We start from the raw sequence: 21,670 nt of genomic DNA, 5'->3' as shown, positions 1-21,670 counted from the left end.
GCCATATACTGGCACGAGGGAGGGACCTGGTCCTCAGGTTTGCACTGGCCAAGCGGCTTGTGCTGGCGTGCGGTGCGGAAGGCACGGCAGGAAGGATGCTGTGCATTGGCCATGCTCCGGCCTGCATGACCGTGACCACAGCCGCCTCTGCAGCCACCCAAAAGCAAACCCCAGGGAAAAGGGCAGCCCTTGGACCCGGTCAAGCAGCACCCATGGCCTGGAACGGCTGGGTGGTCAGGCAGGTGGGATAAAAAGCTAAAGAAGCAGAGGGAAACGGGGCAGAGGCGGCGATCTGGAGGGTGGGGGGGCACGGGGGCTTACGGGACGGGTGGGGAGGGGGGGCTGGAGGCAAACTGGAGCAGGGTGTCAGGGAGGAGCCCGACACGCTTCCCGGCCTGCTCGCTGCTGCCATCCGCTGCAAAGCTGTGCGGATCCAGCCCGGTGGAGAAGAAGGAGGAGGAGGAGGAGAAGAAGGAGGAGGAGGAGGAGGAGGAGGAGGAAGAGGAGGAGAAGAGGAGGCGGCGGCCACCGCAGCTCCCTGCCACCCGCAAAGGTGTTCCCAGCTCCAAAGCCGGAGATGCGCCCAGCCTTTCCCCCCCACCCCCGGCCCCCATCCCGTACGAGATGCTTCTGCCGGGGAAGGCGCCCGGGAAGGGCCGTGCCCGCCATAGCGTGGGCGGGGGGCACCCGCCATTGCCCCCTTTGCAGAGCGAGGGCAAAGCCGCGCCCGCCCGCCCGGCCCGGGGGAGGAGAGGCGGGGGAAGGGAGAGCACGACTCACGGATACCTTACCGGTAGCGGTGAGCAGCTGGAGTCTACCCGCTCCGACCGGGCGGCTACAGAGCGTCCCGGGAACAAGGTCGGCGGGGGGCGCGGCCTCCGCCTTAGCCCCGCCTCCCCCCGTCCCCTCGCTGCGGCGCCGGCCCGGCCCCGCCCCTGGTTTAGCGTGGGGCGGGGGGGAGAAGGGGGGCGGCCGGGCTCCCTCCGCTTCATACCCACTCCTCCCTCCACCACGTTAAACCCAGAGGCAGCAAGGGCGGCCCCAAGCTTTTCCCCATATGAGGCAGCTGGGGGGCTTGCGCGGGGAGGGGTGTGTGTGTGTTAAAATCAGCCCTCCCCACCCCTTGCATTGGTTTATCACCTCCCTGCACCAGAAGGGGAAAGGAGACACCCCAGCTGGCCACAAAAAACACCCGCACAAGGGTTAAACAGAGTTTTGTTGGTTTATTTTTCATGAACCCCTAACGAGGGGCTTGACGGGGCTTTAAATCACCTCCCAGCACCGAAGGGGAGCCAGGCTCAGGAAACTCAGGAATTGTTTTTCACCTTCAAGCCCCCGTGCCAGTGCTGGAGGGATGTCAGGCTCTTGCCTGGCCAGCATCCGCACATCCAGCTGGGCAACAGAGGTGATGGAGGGGCTGGCTGGCATCGTTATCCCAAACTAAAAATGACCACACTCTATTGTCCATTTTATTTCTGGTAATTAGTGCTTAAAACTGAAAAAAAATAAAACCAACCCAACCAAAACCACTCACTTCAAGCCATTCCAGGAACCAGTCAGACCCAGTGTGACTCTTCCCAGCTCAGGCTGATGGCAGAGAGGGCAGTTTTAGGCTGAGGAAACCCATCGTAAGGTGGCTAAGCCGGGTCTGGGTTCTGGCTCTCCTCTCATTTGCACCCAGATTACTCCCTGGGCTTTGATGCCCAAAGTAATTCCCATGCCGTCGCCAAGGTGGAGCTGTTCTGGCAAGACCGAGTCTCTCGCTGCCAAAGCGTAAATGAGGATGGTGCCACTTCTCTCCGTCAGAGGGATGGTCAGAGAGCAAGTCTGGACCAGGCAGGGACTGAACAGACACCCTTGTCTGAACCTTCCTCTTCCTTTCTCCTCAGGACAGAGCAGGGATGTCTGTGCCCTGGACCCCTACGCAGCTGAGCCACAAACCTTGGGGACAGTTCGTGCTCCTGTCCCCAACCCCGTGGGACCCCAAAAAAACCCCCAGCCCCAGAGGTTAACTGGTTTTCTTCATGCTGGACATACTCTGCTCAGGCGGTAGGACCGTCTGGATCTGAAACGACACGAACTGGCTGTTCTTCAGCTTCTTCAGGGAGGTGGTGGTGTTGCTCCCAAACACATTGTCTTCCACTTTGAAGGCAAGAGAAGGCAGGCCCCGACTTTTCCTTTTCACACCCTTCCGCTCCCTCTTATAGGCTGCGGTCATGTTGGCGATCACCTGAAAAGCAGATTGCTTGAGTTGGGCTTTGAGACCCAACTCACACCCATCTCTGGTGAGCTCGGCAAATCAGTCATGCACAGCTCAGGTTGGTAAGCCAAGGAGGTGCTGGCAAGCACCAGCACAGCTGGTTACACCCAGGAGCAAGGGAAGGACCAACCAGGCTCTTTCCAGCCTTATTCTCACCAACCCCAAACTAGCAGGAGACCTCACATGAAGAAACTGTGGTGTCCTGGACACGCTCGGAGGAGCCATTCGCTCTCCATCAGTAGAGGGCAGAAGGGGATCTAGCCTGGAGTAAGCAGCACCAAGTAAAGCTTTGATCCCCTCCTGTTACAGCCCCAACCCTGGCCTGCCTGCAGGCAAGTCTCAGTGACTAGGGCACCACAAGTGCCCTTATGGGCAGGGCAGGATGTTTCAGCGTTACACAGACAGAGCCCTTGCTGCCCGGTGCCCTGTGAGTGTTGCCTAAATCCACGTGAGCCTGAGCTGCCAAGGGATCAGCTGGGAACAGATCCCACATGTTCAGCCCCGTTCTACTGCTGCGCTTCCCTGGCAAGAAGAATCACAGTTCAGGTGAGATCAGAGAGGCCCATGGAGCTCTGTCGGAGTCTAAGACATGACTGAGCAAACAAAAGCACTCGAGCCATGTCTATTGTTTTTTGGCATGCAGATTGCCAAGCACTTGACAGAGGACACTGAGGTCATTTTTCAAGTCAGGAAACCTGGAGAGACCGAATGACTTGCCCAAGGTCACCCAGCACATTAGAGACAGTCCAGAACTGGTCTTGCTGCCCCATCCCAGCTCTCTGCCCCATGGGCCACCAGTATTCATGGTAGCCCCAACCCCCACCATTTTTTCTCCTCCCATTTTGGGGCAGGGTGACTTTTAAAACTCTTAATTACACAGCGTGTCCCTAAAGGCTTTTTGTCCCTGCCTCAGGACAGACGCCTTGTCTGATTTGAGATGCAGATTGCAAGGCAGAGAGCGCTGGGCATGCTGAGACCCAGCTCTCATCAGCCTCATCGGGGTAAGCTCGTCCCTTGTACTTCATCACCCAGCTCTGAGCAGCAGCAGCACCAGCTTCACTGAGGCAGCACATAGTGCTCAGCGGGTCCAGCCCTGCTCCAGCTGCACTTGCCACGCACGGAGGTGCCACCAGCCACCTCTCAGGCCAGGCTGGCAGAATCTCAGGCCATGCTTAGCCAGCTTCTGCCTTGCTCCTTCCCAGCTGGACATGCAGCCTCTCTGCTAGGCTCAAGTCCATCAGCTACCTGTGATGCTCAGCAGCCAGAGAGAGCCTGCAGGCAAAGGACTCCTGTGTGATGGCAGTTTTGGACAGACAAGGCCAGGGGCTCTCTCTGGGCACGCTGTGGCACGGTCCCTGCATGGAGAAATCCCTTTGCTGCGTCACTGCAGAACCATTTCAAGGTGCTGCAAGACTTACAATTTCCTTCACCGCGTTCTGCTGCTCCTGGACCGTGGCTGTGAATGGCGGGAGGCTGTCTGCCTTCCCAGAGCCAGCCCTCTGCTCTTTAGAGTCCTTGACAAAATCCACCTGCAAGGTACAGATACCTGGGTGTTACTCCATAGCCGGCACCAGCGGCAAAACCCCCCCATGAGACTCTCTTGTTGAGGTTTACCTCGGATGACAGGCACACGTATCTGTTGAACATGAGGAAGAACGGGGTGTACTTCGTGACGGAGTTGACTGAGGTGCGGAAATCGAAGAGCAGGGGGTCGAGGTGGGTGTCCCACTCACTGGGCTTCTCGTTCACCACGTTGCAGATGGAGGACTTGAGCACCTCGGCGCTGCGGTCATCCAGGCCCGTGCAGTCTGCAGGGTCTGCAGGGGTGAGGATCTGTGAGATGTTCCAGCGCTCACACAGATGCCGGCTGACCTGCAAAGGCAGGAGGTCATGCCCATGGGAGAATGAGGTGGCTTTGCTTCCACAGCAGGAGACAGCACAGTTCCTGGGCCAGGAGCTGCTACTCGGCAGAAAAAGCTCCCCAGAAAAGTTAGAGCCTGACAAAGTATTTTGCAATGACTGTCCCTGTGCCTTGAGGCTTCCTGCAGCTGGGTTAATCCCAGGGTAGGGCAGGAATCTCACGAATGTGATCTCACAGGACCTTTCCTTCTGTGCAGAAAGGCTGTGGTGTGGCTGGAGGACTTCCACCACAGAGCCACGTCCTTAAATCCTGACCAGGCTGAAGGCACTTGCAAATCATCTACTGCTGGTAACAGGACTGGAGCAGGGAGAAGGCAGCATTGCTCCTTGCCTTCACGTGCCCTTACGGGGCACGCTGCAGCTCTGCCTTCAGGATCTGCCACCCAAAAAACACCTGCTCAAGATCACACCATTTTTCCCTGAACAGTCCAGCACTTGACCTACCTCCTCACAGAAGTCCCATGTCTGACTGGCATAAATGTTCTTGGATGCTCCAAACCTGAAAATAGGAAGAGGGGACACGACTGGCTTTACTTCATCAGTCGCAGGGCAGAGCCAGAGAATTTCAGTGCTCACAGAAAGGGGACACAAAAGGGACACAGGAGCTGGTGGAGCTGGTGCTCAAGAGGCTGGTATGACCTCACCTCCCCAAGAGCAGAGAGATCGACTGGCTCTGTCTGTTCTAGAACAGCCAAGCTTGTTTCCTTTGGAAGGATAAGGCAGCAGGAGAAGCAAGTGAAGCTTCTTGCTCCTGATGCAAAATCTCTATTGGCCACGTACATTTACCATGAGGACAATGTCACGTGGTGTCACATGCACCACGTGAGTGCAAAATAAACACTTCATAGGAGGGACTGGGGAATGAAACTGGGGCAGCAGCTTTCAGCGCTGGAGCCTCTTCCTCCCTTCCCTGGGTACCAGGAGGAGAACAGGCTCTTCCCAAATACTTTGTAAAGAGCATCCAAGAGGTGCTGCATGGCCTCTCCTGTAGAAAAGGGAGAGTTCCTGATCTTGTGGGGAAGCACTTCATGGACACAGAGTATTTTTGTGACACACATCCCAGCACGCCCCATCTCACTGCAGTGTAACCAATAAGAGAGGCACCCACCTGTAAAAAATGGTAGCTAGGGCTTTAGCCACTGATAAGGGATCTTTCTTCTGCAGAGGAGCAGCCTCCACCCACTTAGTGAAGTAGTCGGTCACAAGGAGGACATGTGTATTGCTCTGGCTCGTCTCAGGGAAAGGTCCTGCATAAACAAGCACCGAGGCAAAAGCTAAATAAAAATCAACCTAATGCCATAATATCACCCAAACGAGGCAAGTTCAGAACCCAGCTCAGCAAAACAAGCGCAGCAAAAAGCCACCCCGACTCTCATCTGCAGTGTCATTTGGCCTGTACGCTTCTGTGACCTTTGTCAGCAAAAACACACCCATCACAGTGTCCAACGCACACCCACAGCTCCCACTGTGCACGGAGAGGGAGCGGAGCCAGTCACGGGGCGCAGGCTGCACCTGGGTAAGCTGCCGCGGCCTCCCCGGCACCTCCTCACCGCCTGGCGCAGGCGGCTTGCACTCGCTCACGTGTGGCCGCAAGCCTGGCACGCTTCCTGACAGCTGGCACCGAAGCCTTGCAAAGCCTGTCTGTCAGTCACAAACACTCACCATGGACGTCTAATCCCAGCGCTTCCCAGGGCGATTCCACCTTGACAGGCCTCGCTTTCCGTGAGGTGTTCTTGTTGTGCTCTGCGTTCTGGCACGTTTCACACATTTTGATCTGGAAAGAGAGAACACGTTTATCAAAGGGCTTCAAAATAGGAACACAAACACTGTCAGGTTTGGACAGGGCAGGTTGTGAGGAGATGAGAGAGGGACAGCACGTCTGAGCAGGTTCCTCCTACCCAGCATAAGCAGCAAGGAGTACGAAACGCAACAGGCCAACGCAGCTCGCCTTTCACCAGACCTACCTGGCAGCTTTCTCTGATGCAATAACCAATTCTCAGAACGTGGCCTATAGCTAAGAAATTTCTCACCCTGTTTTTAGGCAAATATTTATTGGATTTTTAAAACTTTCTACTGCTGGCTAGGTAAAAAAAGAAATCATTGGCCCCAGGATGCTGGAGGAACGTGGGCTGCTCAAACCACGCGACGCAGCCCCACGCTGTTGCGGAACCTGCTGCAGGGAACTTCTGGCAATAAAAGAGGTGAGGCAAAGCAGCCAAGGAGAGCCAGTGGAAACACCAAGCCCTGCCCGTTACTAGACTCCAGAGAGCGGGAATCCAGCCCACTCAAAGCCAGACTCAGCATCACTCATGTGAAACAAACCCACCTTCCCACACTGGCTGAAACTGCCCTGCACGAGGATGCCCACCTGAGCAGGGGGGAAAAGACATCCCATCTATGCTGCTGTCTCAGGATGGTCCAAGGGTTCCACCTGCAGAGCTACTTAGTGCGTGGCTTCAAAGCAACAGGCACCAGAAATCACATCTCCCCTACGTTAGGCTGCTTCTAGTTGCTCTCTCGGGACAGCCGCCTCAACGGCCTGGGAAATACCAGTGCCATTGACACAGGTGATGCTCTCAACTTACCCAGTCCACAACATCCTTCACAATCCCCAGCCAGTAGTACCGGCTCTGAATGCGGTGCACAGTCTTCTTCTGGCCCAGATGGTTCCCAATTTCGGTGAAATGGCTTTCCAGAAAGACCTGCCGCCTCCGTTCAGGGTCCACAATCACCTCACGCTTTTCCTCCTTCTTGGGCCCCACATAATAGAGGCAGCCATCTGCAGATGTGAGAGGCTGGTGTGAAACAACACACGCCCACAGCCACTCAACCCCAGCCAAAGGGTCATTTTCTACAGTAGCAAACAACATGTGAGACCCAGCAAAGGGGAACTGCTGCCTCGGGAGCCTCCACAACGCCTCCAGAGAGGCTGCTACACTGCAATCGCCCCTAAATGAGCCCAGGGACACCTTTTCTGCACCCAGGACTGAGCAAAATCCTCTGCTATGGTACCGTCGCTTTGGTAGCCAGAGGCTCTGGGCCACCCCGCCATGACCCAAGGTTGCCACCATCCCCACAGCGATGCCAAGGCATTGGGGTGGTGGAGAGAGGCAGCGGGTACCAGCGCCGCATCCCCCGGCTCCCTCTCCGCGGGGGCCACAGGGACCACCTCCCCGTGCCGTGGGGAAGCACCTCGGTCCTCACGGGCCTGGGGCCCTCTGCCTTCGCCCTCCCCAGGCTCCTCCGCAGCGCCGCCGGGCCCTCCCCGTCCTTCATCCCCGCGCTCCTCGACGGGGAGGGGGATAGGGGGGGGGGAGGCCGCGGCCAAGGGCAAGGCGGGCGCTGCTGCTTTGTGCGCGTCGTCCCCTCCCATCCCATCCCCTTGGCGGACGCCGGCCGGGCTCATCCCGCCGCGCCGCCGGGTTTCGCACCGTCGACGACGAACTTCTGGGCGTAGCGCTTGAGGTTCTTCCTCTTGATGGAGCAGAAGCTGGGCGGGAAGCAGCCCTCGGCCAGCAGCCGGTAAATGTCCTCGAACTTGCTGCTGGGGCCGCACGACTCGGCCGCCACCACCTCCTCCTCGGCCACCTGCAGCGCGGAGTCCATGGCCAGCATGGGCCGGGCCGGGCCGGGCCGGGCCGGGCCGGGCCGGGCTGGGGGCACCGGGACCCCGCTGCCCCCCTACCCGCGCGCCTCCCTCCCGCCCGCGCGCGCGCGCACGGCGGCCGCGCGCCAAAGGGCGGGCTCGGCCCTGAGAGGGGAGTGGCGCGGAGGTTAGCGCCGAGGGACCGTCTGCAAATAACCCCCTCAGCCGTTGCCGCCGGTCCGGCTCCTCGGCGCTCCCCTCATCGTCTGCTGCGGTGTGAGCGCGGGCTCCCGGTCAGCGGCCCGGACCTTGCTGCGGATTAGGGCGGCGGGAAGCTGCCGGAAAGCCGCATCGCTGAAGGCCCCAGCCCTGGTGACGCCACCAAACGTTACCAAAGCAGAAAAGCGGCGGATGTGTGTATGTGTGTAAACCGGGCAGCTATCACCTCCCTTCGTTCTTCTCCCCGCTCGGAATTTGCCGACGCGCCCTGGCTCGCCCGCCCCGGCCGGAAGCGGCTCTCCCCGCCGCTCGGCGGACCCATTTGGCGCAGGGACGCGCGCCGCCTGCCCGGCCGCCGGCGGGAAACATGTCCGCGAGCCGCCCGTTCCTGGCCTGCGCCTGCTTCTTCTCCGACAACATCTTCGTGGGGCGCTACGGGCTGCACGTCCGGTACCGGGACGAGGAGCAGCTCCGCCGCGACCACGGGCGGGTAACGGCGGGGACGGCGGGCACCCCTCACTCCCCGTCCCCGAGCGCGGCGTCGGCCGGGCCCGGGCGGCGGGTGACGGAGGCGCTGTGTGTTGCAGGCGCTGCGGGAGCGGGGCTGCCGGAGCCAGGAGGAGTTCGGAGCCGTGCTGCGGGAGGTGAGCGCCCGCTGGCCCCGGCACAGCGGCCCGGGGGTGGAGGGACGGGATCCCCGCCCTCCCCTGAGGCATCGCCACACGCACCGGCCGGGGTCGATTCGAGCGGAGCCCGGGACGCTCCTTCCCTGGCCGTGGGCTGCGGGTCCCCGGCCTGGCCAGAGCCAGTGCTGGGCAGAGGCCGAAGGGAAAAATTCCCCTCGAGCTCCCCGTCCCGGGGCTGGCTGCCGGCACCGCCCTGGGAACACACGCAGAACCTCCAATGCCGCTCCCAGCGCCCTCCTACCTCGTCCTTCCTCGCCCCTCCTTTTATCGGGTCCTCTTAAAGCGCGAGAGGGGCTGGCCCCGGGGTCCCACCGCGCTCACCTGAGGCCTGTCCCGGGAGGCTGCTGCATGAACAACCCTCGGGCCTCTTCAGGGAGGGGCCTGTGTTTCTCTGCAGGCCGGGGCCAGAGAGACTTGTCACCCAGCCGGCTCCAGCTTCCCACTGAGGGGACACAATGATGGCACTAGATCTCAGTTACAATTAAAGCTTTATTAGCAGGACACTATGATTAGCAGATCACAGACTTTACAGTAAGAATGGCTCAGGATTGCTGTAGGAACCCTTCCATGATCAGTGCAGTGTAATACAGAATTTCTAACACAACTTAACTCAGGATTTCTACCTCCTGATTTAATCCCCTAGATCCTCACTTAACTTTCTAATCACCTGGGCCCTCCACACATCGGGTCAGGTTTTAATACATGGGTTTCTCTATCACCATAACCATGGTAATGTAGACCTGAAAAACCAATGAAAGAATCTGGGTCAGCCAGCCCTTGGAGGAAGCAGATGACAGTGGAGGTGCCCCTGGCCATGGAGGGCTCAGGGGGGCCCACTGTCCCACAGCAGTTCCAGTCCAGCTTCTCCATTTAGGACTGCTTGACATGACAGACTGGGTGCTGGGTCCCTGTTCTGTGATGGGGAGGGACATCAGCATCACCAGCCTGGCTGGGTGCCCGGGACCTTCAAGGCCAACAAGGAAGGGAATAATCAGTCTGGTGCCCAGGAACCTCGGGGTGGTGGGGAGGGGGAGAAGAAATCTGTTTGGTTCTTCTGCTTGGTTCACAGGACCTTCAGGGCCTGATACTGAGGGAAAGGGAATGAATACACACCTCCATCAATCTCAGAATTGTTACTTACCTTATAAAATGGTGTTAATTATGCTAATCACATTACCAGGGGGCTGGGAGCAGGGGGGTACCAGTCACACCATCCTTCCTTTTTTTGCTGAGGAGTGTGTAAACTAATTTTAGGTGGGGTGGGGTGTATTAAAAAACATGAGCTGCCTGAATCAGCTACCACTACAGCTGTTTCTTCTGAAATGACAGATTAGCCTGTCCCCACAACAGTTAGCAGTAATCCCTTCATGACAAATCCTGTCTCCCTCCCAGCAAATGTCTTTATTTTGGACAATGCTTATATTGTCAGAGCATAAGCCAGACTCTTCAAGTCTAGGCTGGCAATTCCCAAGGTGTCAGAATGCCCCAAAGGGCTGAAACTCATATAAGGACTTCAGTTACTTTTTAAGCCATCCATAATGAGACTGTGTCTCAAATCCCTCTTGGGCATTTGGCTTTTCAGATAGTTATTGGGCTTGTCTTGACTAGAGAACACCAAAAGCATGCACTCTGTCTCCCAGAGGTGCCCTGAACAAAAATAACTGGTTCAAAACAATGAGCAGATTCCTGGAATTGTTTTACTTATCCCTTTTGATTTCCTAACTGTGTGCTCTATTGTTTACTCCTAGATTGAGGCAGAAGTGCAGAGAAGAAAACAGTTAATTCATCAGTCAGTGGAACGCAGAGCCATCATCTCAAAGTGCTACAAACAGAAACACCCAGAAGTGTACATCCTGCAGGTAGACACTCTGTTTGCAATCTGGTTTGCATCCAAGGAATTGCCTGACAGTTTGTTTTTGCAGTAGGAAGCCCTCTCCTCAGGATTGCCTGCAGTGCTAGAGCTGGGGCAATGAAACCCAAAGTGTAGCATGCTAAAACTGCATTAAAACCACAGCGTAGCACAGTCTCCAGGCAAGACTCTGCCTGGTGTACAGCCTGCTAAGGGTCAGTCTGCATCAAAGCTGCACCAGCACCTGGTCCTGGACTCTAGAACACCATGAGTTAATTACATTTAAAGCATCATTGCAGCAAAGAGGGTTGGTGAGGTCCAAGAACAGCCACAGAAATCAGCCTGTTATGGGTTAACACATGGAGAAGTTACCTTGGAAGGGGGGCAGCAGGCTGCCATACAGGGCAGTCCTCTTTGTTGTGGCTGCTCTGCTTTGAATTCCCTCATGGTTGCCAGACCTGAGACTTACCACAGATGAGAGGTAACACACAGATGAGCCCTCACAAATTTACTGCTCTGTGAGCCCTTAGCAACAAGGGCTGACATTGTCCCTCATGATCTGTGTGGGGAAGAGCTTACAGCATAACCACTCTGCTGTGCTGAGGCCACGACAAGACGCTAAATCGACTCGTAAGGACACTGCACTTCCCTGTTTGGAGTCCATCATGTGAGTCAGGAGCTCCAAGGATAAACCTGTCCAGTAATACTTAGAAACCCATGAACAAGAACAAGCAACAACTTGCCTAAACCACAGAGCAGCTCACCAGTGAGCATCCTGTGCTTCCTGCCACAGAAGTAGCCCAAGCGTGGCGCTCAGCCTCACTCCCTAGGCTCTGCGCATTCTCCTGTGGCTGCCTGCAAGTCCATTTCCCCCTGGGGCTGTAGAAGACTGCACAGGCTAATTGTGTTTCTGTGTGTGTGTGTTTCTGTCATCCTTCCCTTGTCCCAGGATTCATTCCTGGCCCCAGAGTTTCTAGCAGTCGTGAGGTACTGCACATCGCCGGGCGCCCATCTCCACGGCCTCCTGCGCTACCTCGAGTCCTTCCCAGGTAAAGAAAACATGTCTCAGCCCCAAAGATCTCCCAGTGTGGCACTGCAGCTTTGGTGATGATAGGTATTTTCAAGCCCTGTCTTTAATAGCTCAGATTTGATACGCAGCTGACACAAACAGGGTGTTATTTTCTGCTTGATGGGAGTCTCTGGAGAGGCAGAGCGCTTACGCTCTGGATGAGAGCCTGTTCTCTGCTTTTCTGATCTGTCTGCTGATGTCTCAGCAGAGGATCTTGCTGCAGCAGGGCTGGGGTTTTGGTTGGACCACAACCTCACAGGGGAGCATGCTGAAGGAACACTTGTTAGTCCAGGGAGCTTGTTTTCCCCCTCCACGAGCACTTTACTATTTCAGACAAAATCCCTATTATTTAGTCTGAGCTGAAATCGTTTCAGTCTAGATTTCAGCCTTTTAAAGAGAGCTCTGGGTTTTCACCTTCCCTGGTGGCATCCATGAAGCTCTCTCCCCACCAGAAATGCGGACACAATGTAGAGGGGAAGCTGCAAAGTTGTCTCCTCAAAGCAAAAAGACAGACCCAAATGCTGTGTACATGCAGGGCTCCTGGACTTGTCCACAGCCTGTTCATGCTGTTTCTATCTTGGCTCCTGTACCCTCCCTACTGCACTCCCCTGAAAGGCAGCTCAGAAGGCCTGGTCTCCCCAGAAGGTTGGCACTGGATGAGTGAATCTCACATCCCCTAAATGACCCTGAGTCTCCTTGCTGTATTCAGGCTGCCCATGACGAGTGGTTGATTCACCCCCTTCCCTCTAGACCCTCCCAGAACATTTCCTTGGCACGTTCAGACAGTGTTTAACGGGTGCCAGGTCTCCTGACTGGATGGGGAAGCCTGGAAATGAGGGGCCAATGTGAAAAACAAACAAACACATCCCAGAGCTGATCCTGGGGAACGGTTCCAGCCCTCTGAGCAGCCCGAGCACACAGTGAAGCACACAGGTCCTGTGTTCCCACAGACACCAGCACAACAGCCAAGAACACTCTCACCTGTTTTTTTCCCCCCAGCAAACGGTGTCTCCTTTCCCTTGGCAGATAAGAGGATCTATCGACTCCCGGTGTTCACAGAGGGGTTCTGCCAAGCCTTTGTCGATGAGCTGGAGAACTTTGAGCAGTCAGACATGCCTAAAGGCAGGCCCAACACTATGAATAACTACGGGGTAGGACTCACAAGATCTTGTGCTTCTTTAGGGGGAGTGTTCACAAGCAGACTCTTCCTCCTCGCTTCACACTCCTTTTCCTTCCAAAGTGCCTGCAGTTTGAGCTCAGCGCGGTTTGAGTTCAGCCCCCTTGAAGTGAAAGGGCTGAGGGAATGTGTGTTACACACCAAAGGATGGGGAATGCAGGGGAAGGGGGTGGGAGTTGGTATCTCAGAGCAAAGAGCAACTTGCATTTAAGTAAGGCACGTTCAGATTGAAGAGTCAGTTTCTAAAGAACACTTAACTTCTGATCTTACTCTGTCTTTTCGCCACCACTTTCCACCTTGATCCTCCTCCTTTTGCCTGTAGCTGGAGCCTCTGCTGTAAAGTTCTTTGAGCAAGCAGCAGGGTTGGAAGAGAACAAGGCCCCTCTTCAGCAGCAGAAATAGCTGTTCCCATCTCCTCTCCTTGAGACAGGTTTTGCTAAACGAGCTTGGGATGGATGAAGCCTTCATCACACCCCTGCGTGAGAAATACCTGCGGCCCATAGCGGCACTGCTCTATCCAGACCTGGGAGGTGCTTGCCTGGACAGCCACAAAGCATTTGTGGTCAAATACTCACTGCACGAAGATCTGGATTTGAGCTCTCACTTTGACAACTCAGAAGTCACCTTAAACGTTTCCCTGGGCAAAGATTTCACAGAAGGCAACCTGTACTTTGGGGAGTTCAGCCAGGTACGGAGCGTGTTCCTAATCCGGACCCCAGCTGTATTCCCCTCTACCTCCTTACCTCCCACCTCCAGTTTCAAGGCATCACCTGTGTTCTGAAAAACAGTTCTTCCCTTCTGACAACCAAACCTGCTTTGCCCCTTCCCCCTTTTTTAAAGGTCTTGATTGTACAGGAGCCTTTTCTGCCAGAAGCCCGTTACCAATACTGAGGCTTCCAGGAGAGGACAGAGCAAGCTGTCGTAGCAGAAGCTGGTGTGGAACAAACCAGCCCGTTTTCTACAACCAAAATAGTGAGCAGGGAGGTGCTGAGAGAAAGAGAGGGAGGAAATTTATTTCAGATGAGACTTAAACTAAATCTGTAGCCCTTATTTCCAGGGAACTCCTGGCAAGAGAGGCATAAAAGCTCCCACACACTGGCAAAACAGATTTTTTTGATTGAAAGTCTGTCTTTAAAAGTCCCTCTGGGCCTAGCACTGGGAATGTCTTACTGGGAAACAGTTGTACTAACCTGTTGCTAAGCCATCACTGAAGAGGCTGCATCTTGGAGGTACAGTGAGTCCTCTCCACATCGCTCACGGGCTGCTGTGGGTGAAGAGGTGACAAGTAAAAGTTTCACCTATTTGAGAGCATTGTTCAGCTGAGGATTTTCTGGTGTAATGCTTCCCTTTGTTCCAGGATCCTACCCCTGTGCCAAAGTACACAGAGATCCAACACGTGGGAGCCCAGGGGCTGTTACACCGAGGAGGGCAGATCCACGGGGCGCTTCCCATTGCCTCGGGGGAACGCTGGAACCTCATTATTTGGATGCGATCGTCTGCCATCCGCAACCAGCGCTGCCCCATGTGCAACAAGAAACCCGAGCTGGTGGAAGCAGAGGGGTTTGGAGATGGGTTCACAGAAACCCCTCAAGACGATGTGCCTGAGACTGTGAGTGTCTGTTCCCTGTGGTGACAGGCAGTAGAGCCCTGACTTCGCCAGGCCGGGTTCCCTAAAGCTCCTTTCTCACCTCTCAGACTGCACTAACTGACTGATGGGTGCACAAGTCATGTCAAAAGTAGCTTTTGCCTTGGAAAGTGATGTAAAATTGGTCCTGCTGGGGTGAGGGAAGCTGAAGGAGCTGGTGCTTGGCTTGAGCTCGAGCTGCAGGACTGCTTGTCAGATGTAAAAAGCCTTAACACTTTGATTCACTGCAAAGGCTCAGTAAAGATTTTCAGGTGTATGGGGGGGAAAACCCCAAAGCTGCTTGGCCCTTGTGAGGACCTCTGCGCCAGCAGCAGTGGCACATGTCCTGCTGCAAGCAGGAGAGAGTGGTACAATAAAACCCTGCATTCACCCCTTCTCTGCTGTTCGTGGGGACTCCTGTCCTCTTCCAGGGGAAGAGCTTCTCCTTGCTGGATGACAGCAAAGGCTCTGCTCAAATCGGAGATACCAGACGTTCCCAACAGGCTGCTGGGAATTAAGCTCACTGGAGCATTATCTAGCCCAGGCTCAGGAAAGTCCATCAGGAATGGCATTGGGAGGGCTGATCCCACAGGGTGGCTGGGGGGATCCCTCAAGGATCCCTCTGTCAGCTTTTTTTGAGCAGAAAGTTCCCTTTCAAACATTCTGTGACCGCTTTTTAGGCCAAAATGGGCTTTAGAGAGCCACTTGCAACAGAGGCAAAACTCTCCAGAGGAAGGCAAGGGGATATATTTGACTCTCTCCCTTTAGGTTTATTACCTTATAAAGTGACCGTCCCAACCTTGGTGCAACAGGCAGGCCTGGGACTTGGTTTGGCACCAGACCCCCTGGATGCCAATGCATGAGGAGGGCCGGGCACTTTCCTGCCTGGCTGTGAAACTGCAGCCCCTCCAAGCCACAAAAGAAAGAAGCCAAATACCTTTTGATGTGGTGGCTCCATGTGGGGTCAATTGTGTCTATTCAACATACACATACGCCACCGCATCTATAAGGGGCGTTTCATCCCGTCTGTCCATCCATCTGTCCATCCATCAGTCCATCCATCAGTCCATCCATCAGTCCATCCATCCGTTCATCCATCCATCCGTTCATCCTTACATCCATTTATCCATCCACCCGTCCGTCCATCTGTCTGTCCATCCCTCTGTCCGTCCGTGCCCCGGACAGCGAGCGGCAGAGCGGGACCCGCTCGGTTCTGCCCCGGGCGCAGGTTCGAGCCGCCCCAGCAGACCCGCGGCCGCACCGGGGGATGCACTGATGAGCTTCTCACTAGCCCAGCGCGCTGGCAGAGCAGGCAGCGGCTCCCGGGAACAGCGAGACGCTCTCGGAGAGGGTGTCCGGAGACTCCCCTTCCGCGGGGGTGTCTGCGCGGCCCCTCCGCCTGCCCAGCGGGCCCCGGAACCAAACAGCGCGGCTCGGGTGCCGGCCGGCCCCACGCGCGGCGGCCGGAAGCCGCGGAGGGGCGGCGGGAGGAGCGGGGCCAGCGCGCAGCCGGCGGCGGGAGCCCCGCTCGGTGCCGGCGGGGCGGTGAGGGGCCCGGCGCAGCGCGGCCGCGGTGAGTGCCGACCCTCCCACCCCTTCCCCTCTCACCTCCGGCCGCGCCGGGCCGGCTGAGGCGGCTGAGGGCAGCGGGCGGGGGTCGGCGCTGGGAGGGGGCACACGCGTGCGCGCTGCCGGGCGCGGGTAACGGGGCGGGCGGGAGCGGCCGCGCTCTTAAAGGGGACGCGGCCGGCGTCGGGCTCTTAAAGGGCCAGCACCCCTTGGTCTGAGAGCTTAAAGGGCCAGCAGCCCTCGCTCTGAACTCTTAAAGGGCCAGCACGCCTGGGGCAGAGCAATTAAAGGGCCAGAACGCCTCTTGCTGAGCTCTTAAAGGGGCAGCGTGCCGCAGGTTCTGGTGTTGGAGAGAGATGGAAGGGGGCTGCAGAGGGTTCCCACCGCAGAAGCTGGGCTCCCTGCCTAGGGCCAGGCCTGGGTGAAGCTGGGTGGGCAGGAGGAGCTGCCCTGGTGTGGCCACTGATGTGGCAGCAGGGGTGGGATGAGACCCCCACTGTGGGGGCATGACCAGCCTGGGGTGCTGCCACCATGGAGTCAGGGCTCGTTGCCTTCCCGCAGCATCACCACAGGCTTGCTGGATGCCCCTGTCTGTACCCAACTCCACATCCATTGTCACCGTTGTACAAAAGCCAGTCCTGCCACCACGACCATGGCAAAACCCGTGCGCTGTCCCACCAGCCAGGCCTTAGTGCCAGGGACGGCTGCTGATGAAGGACCCTCAGCCTCAGAAGCTCCCCCGTGTGTCCTTCACTGCCTTGGCTTGTGAGCTTGTGTGTGATTTTCCCCATTGAAATCTCCGTTTGGAACTCAAAGGTCTGATTCCCTTGGGAGCAAATCGCTGCTGGGGGCCAGTGAGGCGGCGAACACGCAGTTAATTAAGTGCAGTGGTTGGGGAGGGGGCTGTGGCTGGGAGGTGGCTGTGAGGAGCATTTCCCAGATACCGCTCAGCCAGTTTGTTTCTTAAACTAATGAGAGCATCCATCATGCCGCCTCTGGCCTGTCGCTGCTGGCAGCCGGTGGGGCTGATGGACGGGGGTGCCAGCTCGGCGCATAATCTGTTTTCTAAAAGCAAATTGGAATATTAAAAATTCATTCCTGCCTTTGGCTCGTGCCCGCTCTGGGTGTGTTAATGGGGTGACTGACTCTGTGTTCAGCCGGGGGGGTGTTTCATTCCGCTGACTGTTGCCGCAGCATCGATCAGACCGTGCTGGCATCTGCAGCATCCTCCAGCCCTGAGAAGTGGCCGCAGCCTGGAGCTGCTGGGGTTGTCCCCAGGCCCTCGGGGCACAGCGTTGCCTGTGACACCCCGACCCTACCAGGGGGTCAGCCAAATTCCCAGCCCTGAGTCTAGGCACAAATGCAGGAAGCATGGGGAAAGCTGGGTGGAGATTTCCCTCTGAACCTGTGAGGGGCTGGCTGCCTGGAGCCAGGCAAGGGCTGCTTGGGGGGCAGCAGGGCTCTGCGTCGCGGGCTGCCGAAATGGGTTGTGGCCATGGCTAGTGTGCAATGGGCAACCCTGACCTATCCCTGCATGTCAGGGGGTTGGCGAGCATGGGTGTGAGAGGAGAGGAGGCTTTGTGGGAGCAGGTCTTCCAGGGCTGGTTGGGTTCAAGGTGTGTAGGGCTGCCAGGTGCGTTGCTGCTGAGCGAGGATGGTTTTTCCCTGTTCCATCCCTCCAGAGCCCGGTGCAAGATGGCCCACAGCCAGTCTCGGAAGCGATCGCGCAGCAGAAGCAAAAGCAATTCTCGGAGCAGAGAGAAGAAGAAGGAGAAGAAAAGGAGGAAGAGCAGCAAGGACTCCCACCAAGGCAGCAGCTCTCCTCCAAGGAAGCGAGTCTCTGGGTCACACAAACACAAGTCGAGCTCCGAGGCAGCCAGGGCAGGTAGGGAAGAAGCCCACAACCCTGCACTTTCACCACATTTTCTTTCGGGCAGGTGGGAGGCTGAGGTGGGAGGAGAGGGTCCCTGCTCCTCCCTAAGTTGGCATCCATCACTTGCTGTGTGCTTTGTGCCTGTTTTAGGCTCATTCTGACAAGTGTGGAGCTGTACAGCCCCTCTGCGTGCTGCTCGGGCAGCGTGGCACCGCTCACTGTGGTGTTTGAGGTGCCAGCACAGAGGGGTCTCTGCCCTGGCATTTGGGGGATTTGCTCTTGAGGCGAGAAAGGAACCAGGCGGGGAGGGGGGTAACGAGCATCCCCACTGCCAGGGGCCAGAGCTGCTCCGCTCAGCCCCTTCCTGTGTGTTGCAGAAAAGAAGAAAGAAGGAAAGGACAAAAAAAAGAGGAAGGCAAGTACCTCTTCCTCTGAGACAGCGTCTTCATCCAGCGGCTCCTCATCGTCTTCTTCCTCCAGTTCCTCTTCTGATGACTCCAGTGATAGCGACTCCAAGACAAAGAAGCATCAACACAGCAAAAAGAAGCGAGCGAAACAGAAAGACAAAAAGAAGAAAACAAAGAAGAAGAAGAAGAGCATGAAGAAGAAATCGAAAAAGAAGGCAAAGGAAGGTGCTGAGGAGGAGAAAACCCTGGGGGAAGCGATGCCCGGCCCCTCACTGGAGCAGTGGCACAAAGAATCACTGGTGGACTCCGGACCAGGTAAGGCCAGCATTCCCCTCCTGCTGCAGAAAGCTGCTCACACGTTGCCCTTCCAGGGACCTGCAGGAGGTCTCTGGGGGAAGCAGGGCAGTGTGCCAGGAGATGCTCCAGACTCTCCTCCAACGTACTGCGGCTGCCTTGGAGCCACACCACGTAACCATAAGGTGCTGTGCTCAGGGACCCATGTGAAGTGTTTAGATGTGCTCTGTAGCTGGGAGCAGAGGGGTGGGAGGACAGAGCCAGCAGTGGCACAGAGCTGGGACTGGCTTTGGGATGTGAACTGTCCCTTTGCATGGTTCAGCACTGAACCCCAGTACCGCTGGGACACTGGTGTGGTGTGTGTGTGGGCGCTGCCGGGGCGGTGCTGTGCCCCTTAGCCAGGAGCTGGCCCCACGAGTGTGGCTCTGACCAGCTGATGCCTTCCAGTTCTGACAGATGAACAAAAGTCACGAATCCAGGCTATGAAGCCAATGACAAAGGAAGAGTGGGACGCGAGGCAGAGTGTCATCAGGAGAGTTGTGGATCCCGAAACGGGGAGAACCAGGTACAATCTCTGGGGAGGAGGGAGGAGAGTTGTTCATTGCCATCCGTGTTACGTGGGTTGGCATCCTGGAGGATGCTGGTCCGTGACACTGCGGTACCACCTGAGGAGCCCTGGCAGATCCCCTCCCATCAGAGCTGGTGTCACTTACCCAGAAAGCGCCACGTTTGACACCAGATTATTGGATTGGGCTGCGTCCCAACCCAGAGCTGGGTGATGGACTCCAGAGCTTGTTCTTCATACCCTGAAGGGTTCAGCTTCTTCCCATTAAATGGGACTTGGTGAGCAGGGGCAGAGTGGGAACCAGAGGGTTGAGGACACCTCCTTACCCCACTGCTTCGTGCACTCGCCTTTCAGCTCCAACGCACACGGGTTAGTACCAGGAGTGAGTGAGGAGGGAGCACGTGTGCCCTTTGGGGCTGCAGACCACAGTCGTGCTGAAGTTCATTTAGCTGCCAAATAGAAATGACCCAGTTTTTAATAAACTGCATCGTCTCAGCAAGCAGAAAACATCACGCTGAAGAGAATCGGCTATGACAGGTCCAGTCTTAAAATAGAAAGCAGCCTGCGGGGCTCAGGGAGGTGTGGAACAAAGGTCTGTTCCCCATAAGGCACCTAATGAAGACAATTAAATTTCTGTTCATGTTGGGAGGTGTGAGCCACCTCGGACGCTGCTCAGAATTTGCTCAGCAAGATGTTCCTGGTCCTGGCTGCCTTTCAGGCCCAGCCTGGCTCCTCTTTTTGAGCAGCTCTGCGGTTCTCTGGGGCAGCCAGGACCAGACCTGACCTCTCTGAGACGAGGACGGGGCTTTGTGGGGGCTCGGGGCACTGCTGGTGGCGGTGAAGCCTCTGCAGATGGTGGGGGGCACTGGCAGGAGGCACTTTTAATGCAATTTTCTCCTGCTGTGTGCAAGATGTGACTGGCCCTGCAGCCCTGTCCCATGGCCTGGGACAGGGACAGCTGCCTGTGCAGGAGGACGCTGGTCTCTCGGGGGGGGACAATGCCTGTCCTTCCTGCAGCATTAGTCCCGTGAGAGCAAGGGAAAAGCCTGCCGTGTTTTAGGTTTGATGCAGCCAAAAAAAGGTCACCTAATGCAACTTCAGGGCTATGTCCTTGTCATCCTGCACGTGGGCCCGGGCAGGTACCACTGGGAGGGGGCTGGGGCTGGTGCCTGAGCTGGGGCACAAGAGCAGCCCATGAGGTTGGGGTGGGGTTGGGGTCAGCACCCTCTGTGGCTGGGATGCAGCATGGCTGGACAGAACCTGCCGGTAGCCCTCGCGGCTCGTGGCCCTGTGCTTGTCTCGCAGACTTATCAAGGGAGACGGAGAAGTGCTGGAAGAGATCGTCACCAAGGAGCGACACAAGGAGATTAACAAGGTAGTGGGGACCTGCCACGAGCATGAGATGCTGATGGGTGGGTGGAGCCTGGAGGCTGCTGCACTCAGAGGTGTTGTCTTGCCTCCCTGGGGACCCCATCGATTGTACCCTGGCAACCCTGCAGGGACCCCTGCAGGTGGGGCAGCTCTCTATCCTGGGGCAGGCAGTGCTGTGAGTGCCCACGTCTCTCCCTTTGCAGCAAGCCACGCGGGGGGACGGGCTGGCCTTCCAGGCGAGGACAGGAATGCTGCAGTGAGCGGGCGGGTGCTGGCCCAGCCGGGAGCCTCTGGACCACACATTCAGCACCACATCAGGATGCTTCCCCAGGGGCAGTTTCCAGCCAATCTGTAAGTTACTGACTGGGAAGGAGAGTAACTTTAATAGTTCATCTCCCAGTAAAGGGCTTCTCCTCTCCCTCTCCTGACTGGGGCCGGCGTGGCTGTAACACACATGGACCTGAATGCCCCGATGCGCCTTTTGAGGCCCAAGGAGCCCAGCAGCACCCAGGGGCTAGGCTCGCTGTGCTGAGCATCTGGAGATGCTGCTGCCTCTCCCCTCCAGGCTCGGGGTTGGGGGGAAGGAGCCAGCACTGGGGCCAGGACAGGGTATATGGTGGGGCCACACACTACATACACCCCGCTGCCACTTCTTCCCTTTGGGGCCGCTCTCAGTCCCGTCCTTGCTGGATCTGCGTGCCCTGTGCTTACCCAGTGACGCAGGCTCATGGGCCCTTTCCACTCACCCACTCAGGACGTGGAGCAGCTGTAGTTCTGCTCAGGCCACAGCTCCTCTGCACCTTCAAATACTGCCCTCTGCTTCGCTCCAGGGGCTTTTCTCAGCCTTACTGGAGCTGCAGCTCAGTGGGTGGCACAGAGGGGGGAGCGCTGCCCTGGGGTGCAGGCAGACATGCTTTGCAGCAGGGTGCTTTGCCTCGCTGTCCCTGCTTGTGACTTCCGTCCCTTCCCTGCAGCACAGGCTCCAAGCAGCATTAGGACTCTGGGCTTCTCAGGCCTCTAGCCCATGGCCACTGTGAAGCAAACAGCTGCCCTTTCCTTCGCTGCCAAATCTGTAACTCTACAAAGTGTGAAAAAAAAAACCCACCTAAAAAAGACAAATGGGTTAAAAGACAACTGGGTCCCACAGGACTGATCTGGGCAGAGGGTTTCCGCGCTCTGTTCATCACCATAACCCCATTAA

General features: G+C 56.9%; 2 protein-coding genes across 3 annotated transcripts; both read left to right on the top strand.

The window, feature by feature from the left end:
• The first annotated feature begins 8,320 nt into the window (after positions 1 to 8,320).
• Positions 8,321 to 14,778, top strand: OGFOD2 (2-oxoglutarate and iron dependent oxygenase domain containing 2). Its single transcript, XM_084271985.1, has 7 exons — positions 8,321 to 8,475; positions 8,573 to 8,629; positions 10,420 to 10,530; positions 11,470 to 11,569; positions 12,616 to 12,740; positions 13,197 to 13,454; positions 14,124 to 14,778. The coding sequence occupies exons 1-7, from the start codon at positions 8,353 to 8,355 to the stop codon at positions 14,397 to 14,399; spliced, it is 1,050 nt and encodes a 349-aa protein (XP_084128111.1). The 5' UTR covers positions 8,321 to 8,352; the 3' UTR covers positions 14,400 to 14,778.
• A 1,084-nt stretch (positions 14,779 to 15,862) lies between these two features.
• On the top strand, positions 15,863 to 21,626 carry ARL6IP4 (ARF like GTPase 6 interacting protein 4). Of its 2 annotated transcripts, XM_084271860.1 has the most exons (6): positions 15,863 to 15,963; positions 17,642 to 17,844; positions 18,210 to 18,554; positions 18,981 to 19,098; positions 20,404 to 20,473; positions 20,673 to 21,626. In XM_084271860.1, exons 2-6 carry the CDS (start codon positions 17,655 to 17,657, stop codon positions 20,727 to 20,729), a joined length of 780 nt encoding a protein of 259 aa, XP_084127986.1. In that variant the 5' UTR covers positions 15,863 to 15,963; positions 17,642 to 17,654; the 3' UTR covers positions 20,730 to 21,626. The 2 variants fall into 2 exon arrangements, with proteins under 2 accessions (XP_084127986.1, XP_084127985.1); XM_084271859.1 differs by lacking the exons at positions 20,404 to 20,473; positions 20,673 to 21,626 and having other exon boundaries at positions 18,981 to 19,355.
• The last annotated feature ends 44 nt before the right edge of the window (positions 21,627 to 21,670 follow it).

The sequence above is a fragment of the Gallinula chloropus genome (genome assembly GCF_964237585.1).
Source record: "Gallinula chloropus genome assembly, chromosome: 17".
Taxonomy (NCBI): domain Eukaryota; kingdom Metazoa; phylum Chordata; class Aves; order Gruiformes; family Rallidae; genus Gallinula; species Gallinula chloropus.
This window is presented reverse-complemented; position numbering and strand designations above follow the sequence as displayed.